This window comes from Micromys minutus (genome assembly GCF_963924665.1).
Source record: "Micromys minutus genome assembly, chromosome: 22".
In the NCBI taxonomy this organism is placed as follows: Eukaryota; Metazoa; Chordata; class Mammalia; order Rodentia; family Muridae; genus Micromys; species Micromys minutus.
In genome coordinates this window covers 44,409,843-44,434,968 of record NC_137957.1, presented here as the reverse complement: position 1 = coordinate 44,434,968, position 25,126 = coordinate 44,409,843, and the positions used below count along the sequence as shown (strand labels likewise).

The following is a 25,126-nucleotide window of genomic DNA, read 5'->3' as shown; positions in this document are numbered from 1 at the left end:
GCCTGAGAGTCTGCGCCAATATTACTGGTCATATGTGTTTGGTTTCAGACCCTAGGAGAAGGCACTGAGGTACATATTTTATATATGACAGCAGACCTGGCCTCCTGGTTCTCCCAGCATCCCTAGGCTCTACCTGGCATACTTACCCCTAACGCTGAACTTTCCAGCCCAGAGGCTGGGCTGCTCATCCTCCAGAGGCTTTCCTCTATAAAATCTTAACATTTTGGTCTCTCTCTTCTTCCCTCTGTCTTTCTCCTCTCTGTGCTCACACTTGCTTCCTCGGGTTAGTATAACTCTCTGTGGCTTGGTTCCTATCCGGTCCTTTGTTTGTTTGTTTGTTTGTTTTGAGATAGGTCTCTTGTAGTTCTGGGCAGTCTCAGGCTTTCTGTAGTCAAGGATGGCCTTGAATGCCCATCTCCACTTCCCAAGCCTGCCACACCCTGCAACGTTTTTTTCCTATTTATAAAATGTGGATTTAAAAGGAAAAGTACCCTTGGGCATTTAAGGGATTAACTAGGATAAAGTAGAAAAGACAAAGGCAGCCGGTTCGGGTCCTGACCTCTAGAAACTGATAAACATTCACAACTATTATTGCTGTAATGTGTGGGCATTCACATGCTTCTAACTGCCTGCCGGGGAGATGCCTCCTCCTCATCTACCGGTTTGTGCTTCTAGGTCCCGAGTAAGTCTGAGGTGCCTCACAGTGATTCTGGATGTGTTCATACAGCTCAGATGCTGTGGGGCGAGTGTTGGAGTCTCATTCTGTCCGCCTGGTGGGTTTCTGTGAGTGTGCAGGGGAGGGTGTGGCTGGCTGGGCTTCTCTTCGGTTGCACTTCTGGGTCTGTAAAGCAGTTGAAATGAACAGAAACAGGTGTGCCGTCTTCAGCAGCCTCCCAGTCCTATTCTGGCTCATCCCCAAGGTGTTCACTTGGGCTAGGCAGCCAATGCTGTAAGCTCAGCCAAACACACCCAATTAGGATTTTATTCCCAAAGTGAGTTGTTATTTTAAAGGGGTTCAGAGCACTCCTAATAAAAACAAGCTGCTGTCTTTCAGATGAGCTTTTTACATGGCAGCAGTGGGACGAATTCAGGAAAGCCAGTGAATCTCAGACACCTCTCCACGAGAGAGCACCAGCCCTCATTCATGGTGGAGGTTCTGGCTCCCCTTTTGACTAGCTGGTGATCTTTAGCAGTTTACACAAGCTCTATAGCCTTTTTTTTTCCCTCTGTAAAACCTACCCCTAAGGCTGAGATTGGAAAGAGAAAGCTTGTCTAGAGTTGACAATGGTACCTGCTGGTATTGGCTGAGGTTATTATTTACTTTGGGGATTAGCATTCGGAATGGGAGGGAAAACAAAACCAGCCTGTGCACTAGTAAGGGAAACAAGACGCCCCACTCCTGTTCACAATCAAGCAGAAGAAAGGCTGCAGTAGAAGGTAGGAGAGTCAGTCTTGACCACTGCAGTCTAATTAGGTGGGGATGGTGTGGGGCATTTTCAGGGCTGCCTGTGCTCCCCGCACAGCTGGCTTGAGGGATGAGGTAGAAGTCGGTGCAGTAGGCAGAGCTGCTGGTGAGAGCCTGCAGCCACACAATGCACATTCAGCTGCTCTGAGGCCCATTTTTCTGTGACCCACCTCTCTTCTCTGCAAGCTTTCTTCCATGAGACTCAGAGTCCTTCCACTCCGAGACACCAAATTCCACATGTGACATATTCCAGCCAGGACAAAGTACACGGTGGAGAGCTGCCACTGTTGGGGTTCTCCTGATTTCCTAGTCCCTTGTCTGCCTTGCTGACAGCCAGCAACCCCTTCTGGGACAGGCTTTGCAGAGTCATGTTTTCTCTTGATGCGGCCTTCCTCTCCACCATGTTCCATAGAACCGGGTGGCACTCCTAGAAGTCGAGTTCTACGGATTGAAGGCTCCCTGAACACCAGCTATCCTGTTAAGGGCTTCATAAGCACCCTGACATTCAGACTGCCAGGGCCACCATTGGGCGAGTCTAAACTCTGGCTTTTGTTGTTTCTGAAGCTCTTTTGTTCTCAACACGGCACTGTGTAGCCTTCTAGAAGTATACACACACACACACACACACACACACACACACACACACACACACACGTCTCAGTCTTTTGAAAGATTTTCCTTCTTGGTCCTTACCCAACATTGGCTCACAGGAGAACCTGCCTTTGTGTTGGTGACGTGGAATGGGCTTTCTAGCCTCAGCAGACCTTGCCAGGCCTTGTGCCCTGGGCCAAAATCACTTCCCAGCCTGACTTCTTGTCCTTGGTTTCTTTGGAGTAGACCTATCTCCTAAGGTCCCTTTACTTCCCTTGATTTTCTCTGCTGGTGAAATACTTGTCATTCGTGGGCAACCCCCTGTAAGAGGGCTGGTGGGCAGCTCTGCCTGACTGAGTGTGTGGTGCTTCACGTGGACAGCTCCCTCCAAGTACTGTGAGCTTACCCTGTGTGGTCTTCCAGGTGACTTGGAAAGGTCCCAGTATTGTGGGTTTAAATGTTTGTCTTCCTCTGCAAACCCTGTGAGTTCAGAGATTATGCCTTTTTTATTGGTTATTGATAAATCTGGTGCCTAGAACAGGCATAGACAATTCCCAATAAACCTTGTGTTGAGTGATGATCTCCATATATACATGAACACACACATGAGCATGTACACACATACACACACAGAGCTACTATGTTTGCCTTTTGGTGAGTCATTACGTGGGGGATTTAAACATTTGAGATATTAACATTTAAGTCAGACAGCAGACCTTTAATGGAGACAGATTAGCTCTTTTCAAACAAAGGGAAATGTTTAGGATCGTTTCCTAGTATCATCGTGTTATCATTTTCTTGAACATAGTTATGCTCACGAGACTGTCTTTTGCTTGGTGCCTTTCTTCATTGTGATGATTTTGCATGAAACTCTCATAGCCTGGGCTGGAGAGATGGCTCTTCCAGAGGCCCTGAGTTCAATTCCCAGCAACCACATGGTGGCTCACAGAGATCTGATGCCCTCTTCTGGCATGTAGGTGTGCGTGCAACTAGAGCACTTATTTATATAAACTAAATAAAATCTTAAACAACAAAAACAAAAAACAGGCTCCCATCATCTTTGGACTACTAGGAATGTGGAGCCAGGAGGTTGTCGGGAGCTCACTGGTCAGTTTGTGTGGCAGCATTTGTGATTCCAGTTAGAGAGAGAGAGAGAGAGAGAGAGAGAGAGAGAGAGAGAGAGAGAGAGAGAGAGAGAGAGACCCTGCCTTAAAAAACTCCTCAATTCTCTCCATTGAGGAGAATCCCAGACATTTACCACTGCCCTCCCCCACATACGTGTGTGCACATATGAAGCATGTACAAATACCACACATAGCATTTTATATGAACTCCTGAAAGTGTATTGGAGACATCTGGAGGCAGACACCATCACTACTTTGGGCCGGGATGTCTTGAGGAAGCCAAGCTTGTGCCTGCGTGTGTCAGGCACACAGCTGGATGACTGGCACTTGTTCCCCAACCTCTGTGCCTCCCCCAGGCCAGCTGCATCTGGTAGTGATGGGAACGTCTTTACCTAACCTGAAACCTCTGTATTGTAGGTCCCCAGCTTGAAATGGACTTCCTTAATGAAGACTCAAGTGTCTTGGTCTTCTCACTGCTCATAGACGTGTTCATGGCCGCCATCAGCCTAAAGCCTTGCATCCTCGTCCTAGATGGGATCGAAGAGCTGATCGGCATTTATGGGATTTCAGGTCAGAAGGTAACATCTTTAAAAAATAACACTTATTTTATTTTTTAAAAAAAAGGCCCCATTTTTAAGGGTGTATTTAGTACATTTTTATTGTGTTGTGTCTCTAGGTACGTCTGTCATTGGTTTTAACTATGGCTTTATGTCTTATTAGGCAAATACTTACGTGCCATTTACCATGGGCTTGGCATCATTTTAGGAGCTCTAAATGTATCAACATTCTTTTTTGGCTCAGCATCAAAGGTCTAGAGCACACACAGCCATTCAAAAAAGCCATTCACTCATCATCCTTGGTTGGACAGAGGGCAGAGAAGTGTTAGGTTGTCTAAGTGTTATCTCGGTGTTATCTAAGATCCAAGGATAATTAACTGGTGGAGTCAGAATCCAGACAGAGATGGCTCAGTGCTTAGGGTGCTCACTGTCATGGTTGACAACCCAAGTTCAATACCTGGGCTCCATCGTAGGAAAGAACTCAACCCAAAAGTTATCCCATGGCACCTGCCTGCACATACACATGTACACACAAAATAAATAAATGGAAATGCAATGAAACATTTTAAATCATCAAAAAAATTATATTAGGTATATCATGACAGTTTTGCTACAAAAATGAACAATTTTTTAGTATATAACATAAGGTCTTATTAAGTGGTCCAAATTGCCTTTTATTAGATTTTTTTTCCTGATTATTGCTGTAGGTTATTCTTTAGAAGATAGTCCAGATTTGTACTATTAAATTCATCACAGATGAATCAGTCAAATGTGGTTCTATTCTGTGTGAATTTATATATATATGAATTATACATAAATATAAATTATATATAAAAATTATATCTACAAATATAAATTATATATAAAATTATATCTATAAATATAAATTATATAAATATAAATTACATATAAAAATTATATCTATAAATATAAATTATATATAAATTATATCTATAAATATAAATGATATATAAATTATATATATACCCAATGATTCCCTAATGATTCCCTGTCCACGTTACCCTCTCTGTACTCACATGCAATTGTCCATGTACCCTAAAAGAAATTTTAAGGTCTTTGACGTTTTCCAATGTCTCCAATAGGCGAAAGATTTCTCCTGGCTGCCGTGCTCACTCCCTCCTCACTGTAAATTCATTCTGAGCAGCGTCTCCTCCAGTCTGGCCTGCAAGTCGCTGTGTGCCCGCCCTGATGTGAGGACCGTGGAACTCAACAGCATGGGAGACCAAGACACAAAGTTCAGCATCTTCAGGCAGCACCTTTCCGCTTCCGACCAAGAACGCTTTGGGCAGAGCAAGCCCATTTTGCGGAAGAAGCCAAACCTGAGCCCTCTGAAGCTCACAATCATCGCCAGCGAGCTGCAGGAGTGCAGAATCTACCGCAACGAGTTCCAGTGTCTGAGGGAGTATTTGGAGGTTGCCTCTGTGCAGGACCTCTGGGAGCTGATTATGAAGCGCTGGGTTGAAGATTATAGTTGGACTTTGAAGAATAAAGAGACAACCGTAGACACTGTGATTTCAGGTGTGTGGTAGCTGATCTCAGAGGGACCTCCATCCTTAAAGTGCCTCCTCTTTTATGGAGATTTGTTTGTCCTAGTTTCTCGGTTCTGTCTCTGCTGCCCCCTGCTGGTGCAGTCCCTCACCCTCACCAAAGAACCGTATCCCCTGGCTTTTGTTTCAGAGACAGGGTCTCTCTGTGTAGTTCTGGCTAGAACTTGCTATGTACGTCAGGCTGGACTCACACAACTCCACCTGCTTTTGCCTCACAAGGGTTGGGACTAAAAGTGTGTACTACGCACCCGGCCCTCCTGGCCTCCTGATTCCTGATTTCCTCTGCGACTCTCTCCTCGACCTTTTTCAGTTCTGTAACAGCTCTTTTCTTACCTAGTTGGGGTAAGAAACAAACAAGCAACATCGCGAGCTCCTTTTGTGAGTCTGTGGTGAACAATGTATTCTACAACTAGTTTATGGTAGTCGACAAGCAGGCTTTTGAAAGCTTTTATCCTCTCCAGCCACTGTGCGGGAGGCCTCTGATGTCTGGTGTGAAGCTTGCTTTCCTCATTTTGTTTCTGCTGCGGCTCAGTCTTCTTTCGGGACATGGAACCTAGATTGGAGTGCAGTCGGGGAGGTGGAAGGCTACAGGCTACGTTGATTACTATTGTACTACAGTGTCCCACATAGTTTTCAGCTCTAAGGTTTGCATTTCTATCAAAAAGTGAACTTCGAGTTTGCAGTATCTTCCCCCACCCCCAGGGGGAAGTGCGGTACCTTAGAAGAGTCCAAAGGCCTGATCGGTTCTAGGCAACTACATCCCCAGGACTGCGCGGTAAAGCCTACGGCTCCTCCCACAGCACCTGCTGCTTCTCCAGCATTGGCCAGTAGTCCTGATAGGTCTAGGGAGCTCCGAAGCCATAGGCCTGGGAAGAGCTTGGTAGAGCTCAGTCAAGTTCAGGGGAAGCTTCATGACCTTGGCTTCAGATATGCCTTTACTTGGAGGCTGCAGGTAGTAAGTAGTATGGGTCCCTTCGGTTCCTGAGAGGCCACGGACCATGATGCCTGGCTTCCCTGTGATCGGAAGGATCTCTAGAGCTGGCAGATCTGAAACCAGTGATAGGACAAAGCTGGTTCAAATCCTCTCTCGGCACTTTCTTCTGGGTGACTTTGGGTAAGTCATTCACCCTGACTGCACTCTCTCCTTTATAAGACTTTTATTCCAGCGCTTACTTGGTTGGAGGAGGGAGGGTGCTTACTGGTGCTGTGGATCCCCTCCTCCCAATGATTTGCTGTTTCACGTTCTGTCCCTCCTCCCCCCCCCCCCCCCCCCGCCCCACTGCACAGGGTTGAGTGGCTGGGTGGTGGACGCGCTGTGCCTGCTCTGCATCTCGCACTGCGGGCTGGCTGAGGACGAACTGCTCCAGCTTTTGGACATGATGGGCTACAGGGACCACCAAAAAGTGACGGCGGTGCACTGGGCAGCCTTCCGAAATGCCACCAAACACTGGATCCAGGAGAAGCCCGGTGGTCTCCTCTACTTCCAGCACCAGTCCCTACGGAATGCGGTGGAGCACAAGCTGCTGGGTGAGGAGCTGATTCTGTGCCGGTGCCTCAGGGTTCAAGGGAGGAAGAGATTTCACGAGGTGTCACTAGCAGACATGCGCAAACATGCCGGACAACCATTGCATGTGTTTCCTTCCAGAAAATTATCATGGCGGCAGCAGCTGCTTCTTCTGCTCGTCCTTCTCCTCCTCCTTGTGTTCCCCCCTGCCCCCTGAGTTCCGGAACTAGCTCTGTAGACTAGGCTGGCCTCAAACTCAGAGGTCCATCTGCCTCTGCCTCCCAAGGGTTGGGATCAGAGGGCATAAGCCATTGCCACCACCTAGCTCACCATGGCATCTTCTAAAATGATTCCGTTTCAATTACAAGCAATTAGTTTGGGATCGTCCAGAACTGGTAAGATCATATGCAGAGTGTTTAACTCTTTTTAACTCAGTTTCTCACTTTTAAAACAACGACAATGAAGGTATTTACTCTGGGAGGAATGGGGGCACATGCAAATGCAGCATCTCATGAGTTATCCTGATGATCTTCCATGGCAACCGTTTGAGTGACAGTTCACTAATACCTCCGCTGGCTGGAACTATATGACTGAATTCAAGATGCAGCATTCAAGATGATTCTTGTCTGGCATTTCCTGACCCGGATTAGTGTTTTAGGTCCCCAGTCCACAGGCAGACATAATGAATCCCTGTTCTCTTAAGCCACTGAGATTTGCAGCTGTCAGTTTAGTGTATTCCAACACCCCAGGAGTCATCATAGTGCACAAACGTTCGAGGCTAAGTCTGTCCATGAGAACTCTGAATTCATAGATGATGCTGGGGCCAGACCTTCCCGTGCATCCCATATGTAGGTGGAGGAGAGCGGTTACCCAGTCTGTCTGGTTTTAAGTAGCTTCACTTATCCCAAGATTCCTAGTCACGTCTTCCTCATGAAATTATTCTGTAAAAACGATAAAATGAAATGTGGTGTTGTCTACAACACCCCACAGCCCTCTCCTTTTTCATGTGTACTGGGCATTGAATCCAGGGCTGTGTGTGCTAAGTACCTTACTTTCTCAGTGTAGAACCCACAAAAATGCATTCCCCATACAGCAAAGGAGAGGGGTTGTCTTTTCTTTTCTTTTTTTTTTTTTTAATCATGGGTCTCATATGCACTACTTCACCACCAGAGCATATGCGCACACCTTTGGCTAAATAGCACAAACCCTCTCCAGATGTGTGGGTGACTTGGAAACCATTTCAGCGCACACACAGGTTAGACAATGGGCTCCCCCGTTGGTTACAGTTCTTATGATGACCTGGACTCGGTGCGCCATCTAGTGTACGTTCCATTCATCTTGCAAGAGCAGCAAGGAAAAGATATAAAATATTTTGATTCTCAAGGACAGATATCAGCAGGCTCTAGACTTTTGAGAGGCTTGTTTCTGAGTAGTGCAGCCTGTCAGAAATACCTCCCTTTAGGGAGGAACATACAATAATTTACCTTTAGTACCATGTTCCCATTTGCTTAGTAACCACTGGGCCCTTGGAGGTCCAGGAAGAAGAATCAGGTCTCCAGAAAGCTCACCCTCACAAGTTAGCGAGGGCTTGTTTGGGCAGCAGCCATGATGTGTACTCAAAATAGAGAAGTGGGGCTGAAGAGATGTCTCCGTGGTTAAGAGCCATGTCTGCTCTTTCAAGAGGACCCAGCTTTGACTCCCAGCAGCCACGTGGCAGTTAAGAGCTGTTGTGACTTCAGTTCCAGATCCGAAGCCCATTTCTGACCTCCATGGGCACTCACTGCATTCATGTGATATACAAGTGTGTAGACAGCCAAAACACCCATACATATAAAATAAAAATAAATAGCTAAGATCTTTATATCTCTAACTACCCTCCTATTCCATCTCTCCTGCCACTCTCCAATTCCATTCTTTTTTTTTTTTTAAGTGTATGATTGTGGGTATGTGTTTTCTTTTCTCTTTTTAAAATTTATTTTATGTATATGAGCACACTGTAGCTGTCTTCAGACACACCAGTAGAGGGCATCTGATCCCATTACAGATGGTTTTGAGCCACCATGTGGTTGCTGGGAATTGAACTCAAGACCTCTGGAAGAGCAGTCAGTGTTCTTAACCACCGAGCCATCTCACCAGCCCTCCAATTTGATTCTTCAAACAAACAAACAAACATGAAGAAAATAGGGAAGCAGTCCGAAGTGTTTCTCCGTGGGAGTGGGGGAGGGAAACTCAATATGAAAAGTCCATGCTTTTGCCCTAATCACAACTACAAGTACTTTCTGGAAGAAAACAATGTTGCACAGGATACTTTTTTGGTCATGTATGTGTGCCTTTGTGGCTGCATGTCTGCATGGGTGAGTGCAGGTGTGTAGGCATGGCTGTGTATATATATATGTGTACAGAGTATCGGGTATCAGACATCTTTCTTAACTGCTTTTCCTATTATGTACTGAGGCAGGGTCTCTCACTTAAACCCGGAACTCACGGATCGGCTAGCCTAGCTAGCTGCCAGTTAGCCTGTTCCAGAACTGTCTTTCTCTGCCTCCCTAGTGCTGTGATTACAGATGAGCCATCACACCTCCCTGGTGTTTATATGGGTGCTGGGGAATCAAACTCCAGGTCTCAGAATTGTTCAACAAGAGTTTTCCTCCTGGGCCATCTCCCCAGCCCTGTACAAGCCACTTTCAAAGATACCAAGATCTTTCCAAGATACAGAGTTGCTATATTTTTGTGGTTGTGTTTTCTTACATGAAAGTGTAAGAAAGTCCCAACTGTGAGGCTGCATTTGGTTTTGAAACAGGTGTAACCACTCCGGTAAGAGAGAGCAGTCCAAACGTGTCCCAGAACACCACGAATCACAAAAAGGCACATTTCCACCAGGTCCTGATGAGGTACTTCCAGCGGCAAACCATTTTCTGGAGAGTGTACCAGGAGCTGCCTTGGCACCTGAAGATGAGCGGGTATTGGGAAGACCTGTGTGGCTTCATCACGAGCCCCAGGTAAGTCCTGCTAGCGTTCTATGGAATCTTGATGTTAACATTCGAAACGTGGCTTCCCTGAGCAACAGGCTTACTTATACACGCGTGGAACCTTAGTGTGGAACCCACTTTCAGGGTGGGTGGCTCCCCCAAGATGCTCTGTTTGATCCATGCAGTCTCTCCTTCACCTCATACTCACTCCTCCAGGCATTCCCAAGACAAGAGGACAAAGGCCAGAGCTAAGGGGACAGAAGCATCATGTTGGCACTTCCTGCTTCTGCCCTGCTTTTCCTGGGTCACTTTTCTCTTGCTCCCCCTTCTTTTCCCTATTTCCTTCCTTTGCCCATTTTGCATGAACTCAACAAGTTTACTGAGCTCTCACCCTGCCTCTGGTACTGTCACAGCCCTGGACTAAGATACAGCCCCAAGTTCTACATCGAGCTAGACGGGTACTGTAACTGGGGGACCATGCTTCCTGTGAAGCTTCAAGTTCAAGAGTTGGGGGGGGGGCTGTTGCTTGGGAGGTAGAGCCAAGGAGCCTGCGCAGAGGAGGGGCATTCTGGATAACTGAGAAGAACTGGCTCCAACTATAGGCGAGTGAAGGGCTCATCTTTATCTGGTGACACCCAAAGCTGTGAGTTTATAGGACTCGCTCTCTTATAAGGCTCTGGGAATATTTTTGGAGAGAGGGCAGAAAGAACTTAAGAGCCAAGGATAGAGACATAGGGAAGCAGAAGACATCTTTTGGGCACGAGGTAGCACTGCTTTTCTGCACGCACTGCATCTGTGGTTAAGTGCAGATTGAACCATCAACATCTCATGGACGGGGAGGGATCCTTTAGGCAGTTAATGGTGGCTAGGGGGAGGGGTGTCGTTTTTTTTTTTAACGTGATGTAGTCAGTGGTAAGTTCCTGCCACTTGCACTTATGCCAGCAACCTTGAGTAAACTCTGGGACAGACAGACAGACAGACAGACACAGAATGGGTGGAGGGAGGGGGAGAGGTAGGAAGAAAAGAAAGGGGGAGAAGTTTATGTGTCATGGGGTACATATAGCTCAGCTGGTGGCATGTTTGCCTAGGTAAGACTCTTGTCACACACAAATCCCTGTGTTTGGTTGATTAAACTGGACATGGTGACACTTATATGTCATCCCAGCATTTGGGAGACTGAGGCAGGAAGAGCAGAATTCCAAGGTCCTCCTTGGTCTGGAACATGTGAGATCCTGGCTGGAAGAAAAGAGGTTATGGCTAAGCTAATGAAATGTGGGAGGTGGGGGAATGACTTCCTTCAGCCATGAGTAACTTACACGATTACGTGTGTCACAAGCATCACAGATTTCATATCAAAGATCCAAAACCCGAGTTTGTGGACCAGGCTGCACCTTGTCCACTACTGGGATGTGCTGCTGGAAGCCGGCAATGACGTAACTGAGGCTTTTCTGCTCTCTGTTGCCAAGATAGAAGCGGAACACCCCCAGAAAGTCAAGAAGCGAACCACACTCTCAGGTAGGCCAGCAACAGTGCCTCTGACCCGCTCTCGCATCTGAAAAGGAATAAGAGATAGTCTGTTCTGGAGCTATTTTGAGTGATCTTAGCCCGGGGAACACAGATTGAGGTCACCCCAAATTTTATGTTCTAGCATGGAGACAGTTTTACAAAGTTTTTTATAGTTTTACAGAGCAAAGAAAGCCACAAGTCAAGGCAGATTTAAGATACATCAGAGAGGCAGGCACAGCGAGACGGGGGAGCTTTTCTGTAGGCCTAAGATGCTCTCTGAGGAGTCTTTGCTTTAGGATTGGTGGAAGCCAGTGGTCTGCTATGTTAATAGATGGTGAACGATTTTAATCTATTACTCACAAGATGTTAGTTCAGACACAGAGGCAGGCAGGAATGGCTCTCCTGGAGGGCTAGCACTAGGCCGAGATCAGAGGATTCGCTGGTGGATGGTGGGCCGCAGTGTTCCTGCCTCTTCACAGTGCTGAAACTGTAATCTGCCAGTCAGGTTCTGCAGACACAGACTGCACTCAGAGTTTTCCTTCACAGGCACACAGAGGTGGCAGAAGTCTCGATCACGCCTTTGATGCCTCCGTGGCTGACTCCCTCTGCAGTTGGCTGTGTTTACTCCTTCCGTGACCCAGGCCTGTGCTGCCGCAGGTAGTCCCGGGCCAAGCAGAGAACTGCTCTTTGATGATCTGCCTCATGCTTGGGTTTGGATAACATTTTGGACACTATTTTTTGCCCCTCTATCCTATAAGTAAGCCCTTTGCCTGCTCACTCCCACTTCTATTTCCTGTTTATTAAACAGAGTGATAATATTCTTCATTCTTACAGTAGGTTAACCAAGCACTTCCCCTGACCACGGACTCACCAACACAGTGGTGAACAGGGCAGATGGAGCCTCAGTCTGGAAACCCTAGTAATAGATTCTGATCCCTTCATTTCTTCCTTTTCTTCGAGACAGGCTGACCATGGCCTTGCTGTGTACTTGCTGAGGAAGTACTAAATACCAGATAGTCAGGGACTTTATATAGACATCATTTTGGAAACCAGGATAGTACTGGTCAAGTCTTGATTGAAATGAAGGAAGCCAGAGTCTCTGGAGGGGCAACATTCCCTGCATCAGGCCCTGAACATCCAGCCTTTGCTGATTTAATACAGATATTCCTTTAATCTTGGAATTCATCTGCAACCCCCCCCTCAGGAATACTCACAAGGACACCATGTGTTACAGGAGATCAGACACTGTCACAGGAAGCTGAGAGGAGGGTCAGCTCTCCCAGTTGGGACAAAAACTCCTGGTGATGGAGGGGCCTGTGGGACGGAGAGCTCTGGAGAGAGTCACTTAGCATCTCAGTGGGGACCTTCTGGGGGCAGAAGAGCCTAGTATCAATGTATTCCTTCGAAGTAGGTGAGGACATCCACAGGACTGTGGTAAAGCCATCTGAACAAACACTCTGGGGCCTCTCTGCAGAGTCCTGGCCTTTGTGGTATTATTTGACACCTCCCTCTTCCTCCTCCCTCAGTTCTGAGATTTGACTTGTAAAGTCTGACACAAGCAGTGTCACATCTCCAGTGGGTCTTCCTTTCCACAACCATCGGTCAACGCTGTCAAGAAGCCTTGCATATCGTCACAACCACTTTCCTGTCTTACTCACAATCCTAAAAATCTCACTCTCACTCACTGAGCATCTCTCCCCACCCAGCCCCGTGGTTTTTGTTATGCAAATGTGTAGCATTTCAATTCAATTTTCAATTCAATTCATATGTGATACCAATTTGATTTTTAAAAGCTGTGCGTGTGTGTGTGTGTGTGTGTGTGTGTGTGTGTGTGTGTGCGCGTGTGCACTCACATGTGTAATTACAATGATTACACACAGGAAAGTTGGAGGTGCATACAGCAGTAGGTATGACTCTGATATTGTTCTGAGTACATTTTTTGGTTTTCTGTACATTTTTTTGCATACTCTAATTGTGCTGTGTGTGTAAGTAGGTTTTATTTCAGTGTGAAGTTGAATATTCTCAAAAGGCGAGAGTGGAGAATGGCAGAAAGCATTAGTTTTATAATGAGAAAAACCGTTTCTTCATCTCTTCTGGGTGGCGCTGTGTGTGTGAACACGGAGATGCAGCCAGCGGGAGGCAGGGCTCATGATGGTTTTCTGAAATACTTTCGATGCTGAGGTAACTGGACATGTCAGGATTAAAAACCATAGTTCTCATTTTTTTGGTTCTTTGAGACAGGGTTTCTCTTCATAGCCTAGGCTGTCTCTGTAGATCAGGCTGGCCTCAGACTCACAGAGCTCCCATGTCCTGGGATTAAAGGTGTTTGCCACCACAGCATGGCTACAGCTCTCACCTTAAAGGAAAGAAGAGATAGTTTGTTTTGGAGCCGTTTTGAGTGACCAGGAATTGGCCACACAGATTTAGGTTACCTCAGTTTTCATGTTCCAGTAAAAAAGTGGTTTTATGAAGTTTTTATGGTTTTATAGAACAAAGTAGTAAATGAAGGCAAGTTTTAAAATGCGTTGGCGGGTACACCAGAGAGGCAGACACAGCGAGATGAGGGGCGCTGTTCTATAGGCCCAGGATGCTATCCGGTGACATCCTTAGTCTTGGGTTGGTGGAAGCTAAGTTAAGAGCCTCTGAGAAGCTTCCGTTTATTATCACGAGGTATCAGTTCAGATACAGAGTGGCTGTTCCAGGAGGCGAAAACTAGCCCAAGATAAAGTCCTTAGCCCTAGACCTTCCCAACAGCCTTCTGAAAAAGCAGGGATTAAAAACCTGCCTGTGTCCCCAGCAGGGTTCCTATTTTGTTCTAACATCTTTCTGTTTAATCTAGCAGCTCAACGCAGTTGTAATAGAGGGCAGAATTGTATAAGAAATTAAACATTTCTTCCTTTTTTCCTAAAAAAACTCACTCTAAAACACAAATTATAACAATACATGGATTGAATTGTTTAGCTCTTTGGATTTTAACCTTTATACAACAAGGTTGTACAATACTATTATAGATCTTTACCGCATCATTTTAACTACTTGGCAATATTTGTAATAAAATTTGCTGGTGTCTTGAGCAAGAAATTGAAGCCGGATAAGATGATCCCAGCACTTTGGAGGCAAAGGTAGAGGATTGTGAGTTCAAGGCTAACCTGGGCTTCAGAGTGAGGTGTTGTCTCCAAACACCCTAAAGCACCTGTCACAAACAAAAACAAAGAAAAAAGCACCCCTCCACATGAAAGCAGAAATGCAGCTGTGGGGTCCTGTAGCAGGATTAAGCAGAGGTCTCTTGTTCCTTCCCAGTGTGCTTCAGGCCTGTCCCTGTTTCTTCCTGTTCCAGTGCTGGAGTGCAGCCTGTCCGAGGTTACCGCTGCTGATAAAGGCAGAATGATACTCTTTATTGGAAGTTTCCTGAGGCTCATGGGCCAGATCAATGAAGCAGAAAGGCTGTTCTTGAGTGTTGAGGAGATGTTACTGCAGGTAAAGTGAGAACTCAAGTCCTTCACACTTTTTCCTTTTTTGTTCTTTCAGACACTTTGACCTTGTTCTTTTAAAACTTACTATACAGGTGTGGGGGAGGAGGGGGTCAATGCATTTACAAGTGGGGAGTCAGTGCATTTATTCATCAGAGAGGAGGCTACAGTGTTAACCCACACCTCAATTTTACATCAGTAACACCAAGCTCCAAATAGACTGTAGTGAGCAGAGAACGGCACCTGCAGGTGGGTGTCACTGCGGAAGTAAAATTACAATTGCCTGGGACTTGGTTGTCATTTTCCTGAAGACACGGGGGGAAGTTTGATTATGTTTTTTTTTTCTTTTTTCTTTTTCCTTTGTTTGTTTATTTGGTTTTGAGACAGTGTCTCTCTGTGTAGCCCTGGCTGCCCTTGAACTCACTCCGTAGACCAGGCTGTCCTCAGAGTCCCAGAGTTCAGCCTGCCTCTGCCTTCTCCAGTGCTGGGGTTAAAGGCTTGCACCACCACCTGGCAACTGATTGCTTTGTGAGTGTGTTTTTCCTGAACCATGAACTTCTGGCTTTACTGAATGTAATAAAAAGTTCTCATCACATTCCGGGTCAGGTGTCATGTGATGAGGACTGACAGCAGCCCCTTGGTCTGGTAAGTGGGGTGTCTGTGATGACCCCAAGAAGGCAAGGGTGTGGGGGCTTTGGGATGCAGTTTGTTAGAGGTGAGTCTTAGTAATGTAACCCCAGGGAAGACGCACACCTGGGGGCCTGCTTGAGAAGCTTCTCAATAAAGGAAGAAAGATAAATGTTAGGTGGTACGAGGCTCAGGTTAGGTTTGATCCAGGACAGGTGTGTGGATGTGGGGCAGGAAAGGAACCTGGCAGAGGACAGATTGTGCAGTACACCGAGGAGACCGTAGCATGGGGCAGACACGCAGACTGAGGCCACTGGCAGGTCCTGGGCGGAGGGTAGGTGTCCTTTCTTCCAGTGAAGGCATGAAAGGGAAATGGAAAACACTGTTCATTTGGAATCTGGTGGGTAAAGGCTCCTGCAGCCAAGCCTGATGCCCTGAGTTTAATTCCTGGGGCTCACATGATGGGAGGAGAGAATTGTCTTCTGCAAGGCAAGCTGTACCTGACCACCCCATGTATATCATGTTACACACACACCCCCACCAACCCCCACACACATACAATGCACACACATATACACAAATATACATATATGTACACATACATAGACATGAATAAGCAAATAAATGGAGTACATTAAAAATTTTTTTGGTTTTGTTGAGATAACAATGTGCTGGCTGGCATTCATCATGTAGCCCAGGCTGGCCTTGAACTCTCAGATCTGCCTGCCTCTACCTCCCTAGTGCTGGGAATGAAGGCATGTGCCATTAGGCCTGGCAAGAAAGTTATCTTCTAAATGAAGGGGCTGAGAGACGGCCCAGTAGTCAAGAGTGCTTGCTGCTTTCTGTGAAGACAGGTTTGGTTCCCAGCACCCGTGTCTGTGGCCCACACCACCTATATACACAGGCCCAGTGGACCTGACGTGCTCTTCTACCTCCGTGGGCACTGCACATATAAATGCATGTTCACACAGACACAGTCACATGAGCATAAATAAAAATAAGTCTTTAAACAAAGGAGGCAAAATGGCAAACAGCACTGTCTGTGATGTCCCAGGAGGCATTCCTTCCCATCAGAGTAGGATCCTCCAGTACCCACCAGTGTCCTGCCTGGGGCTGCGTGGGAGCAGACTACATTCCCAGGCTTTGTTGAAGATGAGCACATACCCAGGTTGGGACCAGTGCAGTATCCATGGAAATGACGAGAGGTTTCCAGGAAGTGAAGGCTTCCTTTGTTTTCCTCTTGTTATTTTTTAAAGATGTATTTATTATATATGAGTACACTGTAGCTGTCTTCAGACACACCAGAAGAGGGCATCGGATTCCATTACAGATGGTTATATGTGGTTGCCTGGAATTGAACTCAGGACCTCTGAAAGAACAGTCAGTGCTCTTAACCACTAAGCCATCTCTCCAACCCCTTCCTCTTGTTTTAATTCAGCTGCTTGATTCAATTAAAAATTTTCCAGTGTTTTTAGGATCAAAGCCTGGGCCCTGGTAGCTCCAACAAGTGAGGTTCAGCTACTCATCCTCGGTGTGCTGATTAATGAGACAACAAATGCTAAGAAATAGTAAGGGTCAGAGATGGGAGACTCATTCAGTGTGCCTGCGCATCCTGGGAAGAGGAGAGATTGAGAGGTCCAGTCCTGTCAGGTTCATCTCTGGGATCCTGACAGGAGGCTTAGGTTTATATAGAGAGCACAAGGCATTCGCTCCCAAGCAGTCCTAGACAAGATGTGGTCTTGTCCATCGAAGACTTGGCATTGTTTCCTAATCCAATTACCCTTCCTGGCGGCCTGCCAGCTGGCCTGCCAAGGGGTCAGAGCTGTGTGTCGCGACTCTTGCTTCCTCTGGTTGACACCAGGGTTCCCTTCTTTCCTCCCCATCATGGGCGCCATCATTTCAGTATTCGGATAGCCAAAGAAAGGGGCACAGATGTCCCGTTAGAATACCTTCCTTGTTGCTGGGCCAGGCACAGTTTGAGTGCATTAAATGGCAGACACTTATTTCATGGTCCTGGAGACTGGAAGCCCAAGGTCAAGCTGCTGATGGAGCTGATGTCTAAGGAGGGTCTGCATTCTGGCTCATAGGCAACCATGTTCTGGCTGTGTTGTTATATAGAGGAAAGAGAACTTTGGGGGCTCTTTAGACTTATCCATTTTTATGTATTTAATGTGCATTGGTATTTTGCCTGTGTGAGGGTGTCAGATCCCCTAGAACTGGACTTACAGACAACTGTGAACTGCCATTTGGGTACTGGGAATTGAACCTGGGTCCTCTGGAAGAGCAGCCAGTACTCTTTTGACGAGTCATTGCTCCAGCCTCAGGGCCTCTTTTAGAAGATCCCTCATCCTCCTTTTTGTTCAGGCTAGTTTTATGTCAACTTGGCAGAGATGTCTGAAAGGGGGTGTACTGATTGGTTTTGTGTGTCACTTTGACACAAGCTAGAGTCACCATAGAGAAAGGAGCCTCAGTTGAGGAAATGCCTCCATGAAATCAAACTGTAGAGCATTTTCTTAATTAGCGATCAATGAGGGAGGGCCCAGCCCATGTGGGCACTGCCATCCCTGGGCTGGTAGACCTGGATTCTATAAGAAAGCAAGCTGAGCAAGCCATGGGAAGCAAGCCAGTAAGTAACATCCCTCCATGACCTCTGTATCAGCTCCTGCTTCTAGGTTCCTGCACTGCTTGAGTTCCTATCCTGACTTCCAATGAAGGACTATGATCATAAGTGTGAGCCAAATAAACTCTTTCCTTCCCCCCCCCCCTTTTTTTTTGGTCATGTTGTTTGATCACAACGATAGAAACCCTCACTAAGATGGGGTGGGGTGGGGCAGCATTAGGTGGGAAGCCTGGGAGGTAAGGAATGTGAGTACTTATGAAGGGTGTTCTAGTCAGGGTTCTTATTTGGCTTAGGCTTCCATATCACTGTTCATCACCAAAGGAAGTCAGGACAGAAACTCAAACAGGGCAGGAACTGGAAGCAGGAGCTGATACAGAGGCCATGGAGGAGTGCTGCTTACTGGATTGCTCCCCTATTTTCTTACAGAACCCAAGGACCACCAGCCCAGGAATAGGGCCACCCACAATAGGCATGGCCCTCCACAGTGACCACTTATGGAGAAAATGCCTTATAGTCTGGGCGATGGTGACACACGCCAGCACTGAGGAGTGAGGTAGAAGCAGGCAGATCTTTTGAGTTCAAGGCCAGCCTGTTTACAGAGTGAGTTTTAGGACAGCCAAAGCTACATAGAGAAACCCTGTCTCAAAAAACCAAAACCAAACCAAACCAAAACAAAACAAAACAAAACAAAACAAAACAAAAACAAACCAAACCAAACCAAATCAAACAAAACAAAAAACCAAAAACCAAAAAACAAAAACAAAAGGAAGGAAGGAAGAAAATAGAAAATTTCTCCATAGGATCCAGCTGTAAGGCATTTTTTCCCTTTCTTTTCTCTCATTCCTAACCTCCCAACTTCCCTCCTAATGCTGTCATATCAAGAATTGTTTCAGCGGGGACTCAGAGGACATCCATATGCCTGCCTGTCTTCCAGCTCAGTTGTGCCTATGACATCTGGAGAGGAGCAGCTATTTTAGACTGAGCAGTGTCCTTGAGATTGGAGGTCAGGAAAGGACATGCAATGAGATAACCAGAGGCCAATTATCTGAGGTCATTAATGTCTTCAGCTCCAGGCCACCAAGTCCTTACCTTTCTCCTGTTGATCTGGGGGTTTTAACACTACTAGGTTAATCCCAACAAGGCAACCTTTGAGGGCAGACTTGGGACAGAACAGATGGCAGAACGGTAAGAAAACATGGTCTTGAAGGGAGGGGCCTTCTCACTGGGTAGACCTGCCTTTTCTGCTGACAGAGCCAGGGACCTCAAATATCACCAATAAGGAACACTGCCCATAGAAACAGTTTTCTCTTCCTAGAGTCCTCAGAGATTGCTTGGGGGCTAGGATGACATGTCACCTTGAGTTACGCCACTCGTCAGATTCCTAAAGTCATCTGGGCCTATGTAGGCCCAGACTGTCTTGAAACTTCACGGTCTTACACTTATCCGCCATTTTCAACAACATCCGTAGAGCCACTTTGTAAGGACAAAGTGCACTGTCTGAACAGTGCGTAGCAACACACCCACACATGGGTGTCTTCACAACCTTTAGAGATGTAACTTGAAAGCCACTAAGTTCTATCTGCCTTTTGTAAAGTACTGTTGTAAGACCCCTCGGAGTCTGAGCTCAGGAGCGTGACCCACAGAACACAATTAGACAGTAGACCACTGTAATAACAAGAGGTTTTTATTCCATGTACATGGGCTTGCTCATCCCTGCAGGGAGAGTCAACCCTGAACTTGAAAAGCACACATCTTTTATACTTTTTTTGTGAGGGGGGTGAACTGCTATTTTACCATTGGTCAGCAGTATAATTTTTAGGAAGAGGAGAGGAAGAGGGGAGGAAAGGGAGGAGAAACTTTGGCAGTAAGGTTTTTGACAATTTGCATTCTCCTTGGGATTCAGTACAGGGAGGGGTAGGGGAGCTGTTCCTAAAGCAGTCATTTTTGTTTTGTCTTAACTCAGCTTGGTCAGTATAGCTTGACCTGTCCACTAAAACTTTGTTTTTACATTTTCAGAGCCTTGTTTATATATTTCAATACCTCGAGGGGTTTTGTCCTTGTTTTGCTTCTCAGAATTGGGTGATTAGAGCATGAGCTAACTATGACATGCGTCAGGACCCTTTCTAGGACTTTCTAGAGGCCAGGTGGCTGTCAGTCAGTATATTCTGTGTTTTTCTGAGAATTACTCTGGGCCATTGTTTTTATTCGTCAGGCACAGGCAGGATCTCACAGCCTTGGAATGACTGGAAAGTCTCTGAGTATGACTTTAACCATTTCTGTGTCTTTAGGGTCTCACATTCTAAGAATGGGGTGTTTTGGAAAAGTCTCAGAGCCCCTAAAAACATAGTTTTTTTTACATCAATATCTAAATGCTTTGAGATGCTGGTGCCCACACTTGGATGTGTCTGACCTTTCCCGAGTGCGTCTTTTTCTCCCCTGTGCTTAGAAATCTATGTTTGGAATCTCTTCATAGACTCCAGGTCTACTTCAGACTAGTTGGCTCTGAAATTCTCTTCTGTAGTGGAGCCAAGACTCCTGGGTTTGCCTGTGTGGAGGGCTCTAACGGGAAAGGAGACTAACTCTTAGGGGTGTGGGTGACAGTATGGGGTACAGGCTCCTGCCCCTGCTGTTGCTGACAAGATCAGTCAAGTCAGAATGGAGGCTAGGAGAGTGAGCAGCAGGCACAAGAGCTAGGAAGCTTGCCAAGTGAGGCAGGTTTAGATCTATGCATGTGGGACATGTGAAAGAACGGGTTTCCACACCACGATGCTTCCGAAGCTGAGCTGACAAGTCAGGATCTCAAAATAGGTGTGACCTGTTTGCTTGACACCTGTCCAGAAGCTCTGGGTCAAAGGTCCATTGGACACGGAAGGGCATTTTCGGTAAGTACCAAGGAGAAAAACTCAGTCTCTAAATTCTCATCGTGGGGCTGAAAGATGGCTCGGTGGTTAGACTTCAGTTCCCAGAACCCACATGGTGGCTTGCTACTGTCTATAACTATAGTCCCACAGCGTCCAGAACGTTACTCTGGTGTGCAAATGTGCATTTGCCCATATACATCAATCAATCAATCAATCTTTAAAAAAATTCTCACCATGGACCGGGCATGGCCTTTAGTCCCAGCACTTGTGGTACAGAGGCAGGCAGATGTCTGTGAATTTGAGGTTGGCCTGCTCTACACAGTGAGTTCCAGGACAGCCAGGGCAACAGAGAGAAACCCTGTCTCATAAATTAATAAACAGAAAACAAAGAACAAACAGGCAAACAAACAGAAGACAAAAGAAAACAAAAAAATTCACCTCATGGAGACAGGCTCTGCCAACCATTTTGTAGGCTAACACTGTGGTACAGCATACATATATGACCAGTGACATGGATCATGCCATCCATTGTGTGACGCTTCATTAGTTACTAAACAAACTCATATGTACTCATCTAGCTTTTCTGAAGAGAGATTCTAACAGCAAGATAACTCACAATTCTCCTTGCTTGCACTGGGTGTTTAGAAGACTTAAGTAACTAGTGTGTTGTAATTTTTTTTATTACATGTATGTATGTAATACACAACTAGGAAGCAGTTCTTTTCTTCTGCTCTATGGGTCCCAGTGACTGAACTCAGGCAAGTGTCTTTACCACAGAGTCAGTTCACTGCTTCCCCACCCCCGACTCCCTACAAGTACTTGGGATTGAACCTAAGACCTCATGAATACTGGTACTCGACCACTGAGCTACATCTAGTGTTCATCTATCCAGTGTCTTCTGTGCACTGAAAGTGTAACAGGTCCCCAGACCTTAGCACAACTGGTGCCACCATGTGTATGCCTTGTGTCTTAGTTAGGGGTTTACTGCTGTGAACAGACACCATGACCAAGGCAAGTCTTATAAGGATGATGTTTAATTGGGGCTGGCTTACAGGCTCTGGGGTTCAGTCCATTATCATCAAGGCAGGAGCATGGCAGCATCCAGGCAGGCATGGTGCAGGAAGAGCTGAGAGTTCTACATCTTTATCTGAAGGTTGCTAGCAGAATACTGGCTCCTAGGACAATATTAAAGCCCACACCCACAGTGTCGTGCCTACTCCAACAGGGCCACACCTTCTAAGAGTGCCACTCCCTGTGCTGAGCATATACAACCATCACACTTTATAGCCCAGAATGTAGGCAGAAACACCTGGGAAAATGAGAACAAAGATCTAATCCATGGAAGTCCACAGTTCTAGGAAAGTCCCTAATGTACTAACCTTGCCTTTTGGCTTCTGTAGTTTGGCTTCAGGCTGACCTTTCTAACTGAGGTGTGTCAACCCAAGATGTAGTTTTTGTACTTAAAAGCCCATCCTGAGGACTCCAGACTACCCACACACCCTGTGTATGTGTGCTGGCCAAGTGATGAGGGCTTTCTATTGGCCTAAAGCCACGTCATACCCACAATGGGCTATAGCAACTTCTTCCTTACTGGTAGCAAGCGGAGTTTACATTACAAGCATGCCAGACATGAAGACTTGTTACTATTAACTGATAATCAGTAAGAACATTGTCCCAAATGGATTTGTAGTTTGACGTGTCTAATGAAGATCTCATCATAGCCATTTATCTGATAAAGATTTAAATCTCTCTGAGAAGTGACATTCCGGGCGCCAGCAGCTGTTGCCACCAACAACCTGTTTTCAAGTGTGGTTCCCTTTCTCATTTTGGCACAGCATCCGTCCTTGACAGAAATGCTCCTCAAAGCTCAGAATGCCATTGGAGAATTATATCTTGAGGTCGGGATGACTCAGAAAGGACTCACATATTTCCAGAAAGCTTGGTCCAGCCTGCTTCAGTTCACACTCAGCGACCTAAAGATCAACCAGGAACTGATGAAGCAGAAAGGTAGGCACACACCTGCAGAGGCCACTCCGCCTCTTACGGTTTAGAGAGCAACCTCAGGGACCTTCTCTTCCTGGGAACGGGACTGGCTAGGTAGTTTTAAAGACAACTTCCCGCAGCCAAACATGGGGGTGCATGTCTTTAGTTCCAGCATTAGGAGGCGGAGGCAGAACCCGTGTTACAAAGGCGAACATCGTGGCTGGCACATGCTTGTAATCCCAGGGCTGAAGAAGGTGAACCCGTGAGGCTCCATTCTCCCCAGCTTAGCTTTGCTAGTCAGTTCAGGCCAGTGAGAGACCTCTCCTCAAAACCAACCAACCACCCAAGGTGGATGGGATCTGAGGAAGGAAACTTAGGGCTATCCTCTGGCTTCCTTGTGTAGGCACCACCCTGACTCCTATGTGTTTTGAACCTACACACTCATGTGTACCTATGCTGGTCTGCCAAACAGATCCAATCTTCAGGTTCACACTGTTGGTTGAGTCCCTTGGTCCTTTGACTGCCATGGGCATACCTATTCTGTATAGATCAGTGATTGATTTGTCCTTCTTGACATGATGAAGAAATGATATTAATGTTGATGTTGACTCTTCAGTGAATAAACAAAGCCTTAGGCATTGTATTCTTTGCCAACATTTATTCCCTGTAGTCAAAGTGATGAATAACCTGGCAAAATCAGCACCTATGGAATTCTTAAAAGAAAACCACATTCTGGAATATGCCACTGAAATCTCCAAGTATGTGACTGATAATCCCCGTGATCAAGCTACCATGAGATATACCGAAGGTGTTCTCATGTAAGCATGAACATTTTTCTTGCCTTCTGAATTAGCTTCTATTTTTTTATTAATATGCTTGGAGGCTGGTGTTGTAGCTCAGTTGTTAGAGTGTTTGTTTGCATGAATGAAGTCCTAGGTTCAATTCCCACAACAGCATAAGTTGGGCACAATGATTCATGCCTGCAATCTCTACACTTGGAAGGTAGAGAAAGGAGAATGAGGAATTCAAGGTCATCTTCAACCTCATAGAAAATTCAAAGTTAGTCTAGGCTACTATGAGACCCTGTCTCCAGGATGTATATTTATATTTATATTTGGTTTGTACCTGTTAATATGTCTCCCACCTAGCTCATTTGGTTCCATGCTGAGCATTGGAGTGTTCTTGTCCAGCACAGGGGCCCATCTCAAGGCACTTTTGGCAGGATCTGGACATCTTTCTGATTAACATGACTGGCAGGACTTTCATTGGCATCTAGAGGTAGAGACCAGGGATGCTACCTATATTGTATAGGGCAGACCCACAACAAGAATTATCCTGTCTACAGTGCAAGGGTTGGGAAGTGCTCTAGTTTCTTCTTCTTCTCCTCCCCTTCCTCCTTTTGAGTCAAGATCTTCCCAAGTAGCCCAGGAGATGAAATTTACTATGTAGCCTAAGGTGGCCTTGAATTCATGATCCTCCTGCCTTAGCCTCCCAAATACTGGGATTTTTGGCATGATGTCTGGAGACTCTGGTTTCTTTTTAAAGGTATTTCTGGGGTCAGGTGGATGTAGCTCAGTGCTAGAGCATGTGCTAGTATGCATAAGGCTTTTGCTGAACCCTTGGTACTGCTCCTTCCTAAAGATACAGGTCACACATGCTCATGTATACAGACACACACATACACACACACACACAGATACAGACAGTCAGACACACATAGACATAGGCACACAGAGATATACACAGACACACACAGACACACAGACATAGACATAGATACACAGACATACACACACAGAGACACAGACACACAGACACAGACACATAGTCAGACACATACACATACACTTCTCAGTGCTTTTGAGGGTCTTGATCCCCCCACTCTGCCCTGACACCCTGGATTTTATGAGCATTGTTGCTAGTTCAATGAATGTTAACCATTTACTATAAGCATTCTCCATGCCTGGTAAACCACAGGCCTGTGTTTCCTTCTTAGGCTGGCTTCTGGAAACCCAGCCCTTGCAAAACTCAAGTTTCAAGAGGGTTTAAATATCAGAAGACGGCTATTTGGCAACAAAAACATACTAGTTGGAGAAATTATGGAATTCTTAGCAGATATGCTATTTTTTCTACTAGGAGAAAATGAAAAGTAAGTTTCTACAGACTATTTTAGGAAACGAGTCTCCCTCCTAGTTCTCTAACATCTGGGGTGTGCATTAACCTATGGGGCCATCTTGCTTCTTTGTCTCTAATCCTGCTCATAAACTGAGTGGGGTACGCC

General features: G+C 46.1%; 1 protein-coding gene across 1 annotated transcript in view; it reads left to right on the top strand.

Annotated features, from left to right (window-relative positions):
- LOC308434942 (tetratricopeptide repeat protein 41) overlaps positions 1–25,126 on the top strand; it is a gene marked incomplete at both ends in the record, with an annotated part of 55,200 nt that overhangs the window by 14,620 nt on the left and 15,454 nt on the right. Inside the window, 9 exons of the mRNA XM_080935387.1 lie at positions 3,598–3,758; positions 4,841–5,276; positions 6,593–6,832; positions 9,610–9,808; positions 11,115–11,293; positions 14,622–14,761; positions 22,698–22,869; positions 23,516–23,663; positions 24,842–24,994. Coding sequence (XP_080791513.1) covers positions 3,598–3,758; positions 4,841–5,276; positions 6,593–6,832; positions 9,610–9,808; positions 11,115–11,293; positions 14,622–14,761; positions 22,698–22,869; positions 23,516–23,663; positions 24,842–24,994 — 1,828 coding nt within the window. The remainder of the gene's footprint in view (positions 1–3,597; positions 3,759–4,840; positions 5,277–6,592; positions 6,833–9,609; positions 9,809–11,114; positions 11,294–14,621; positions 14,762–22,697; positions 22,870–23,515; positions 23,664–24,841; positions 24,995–25,126) is intronic.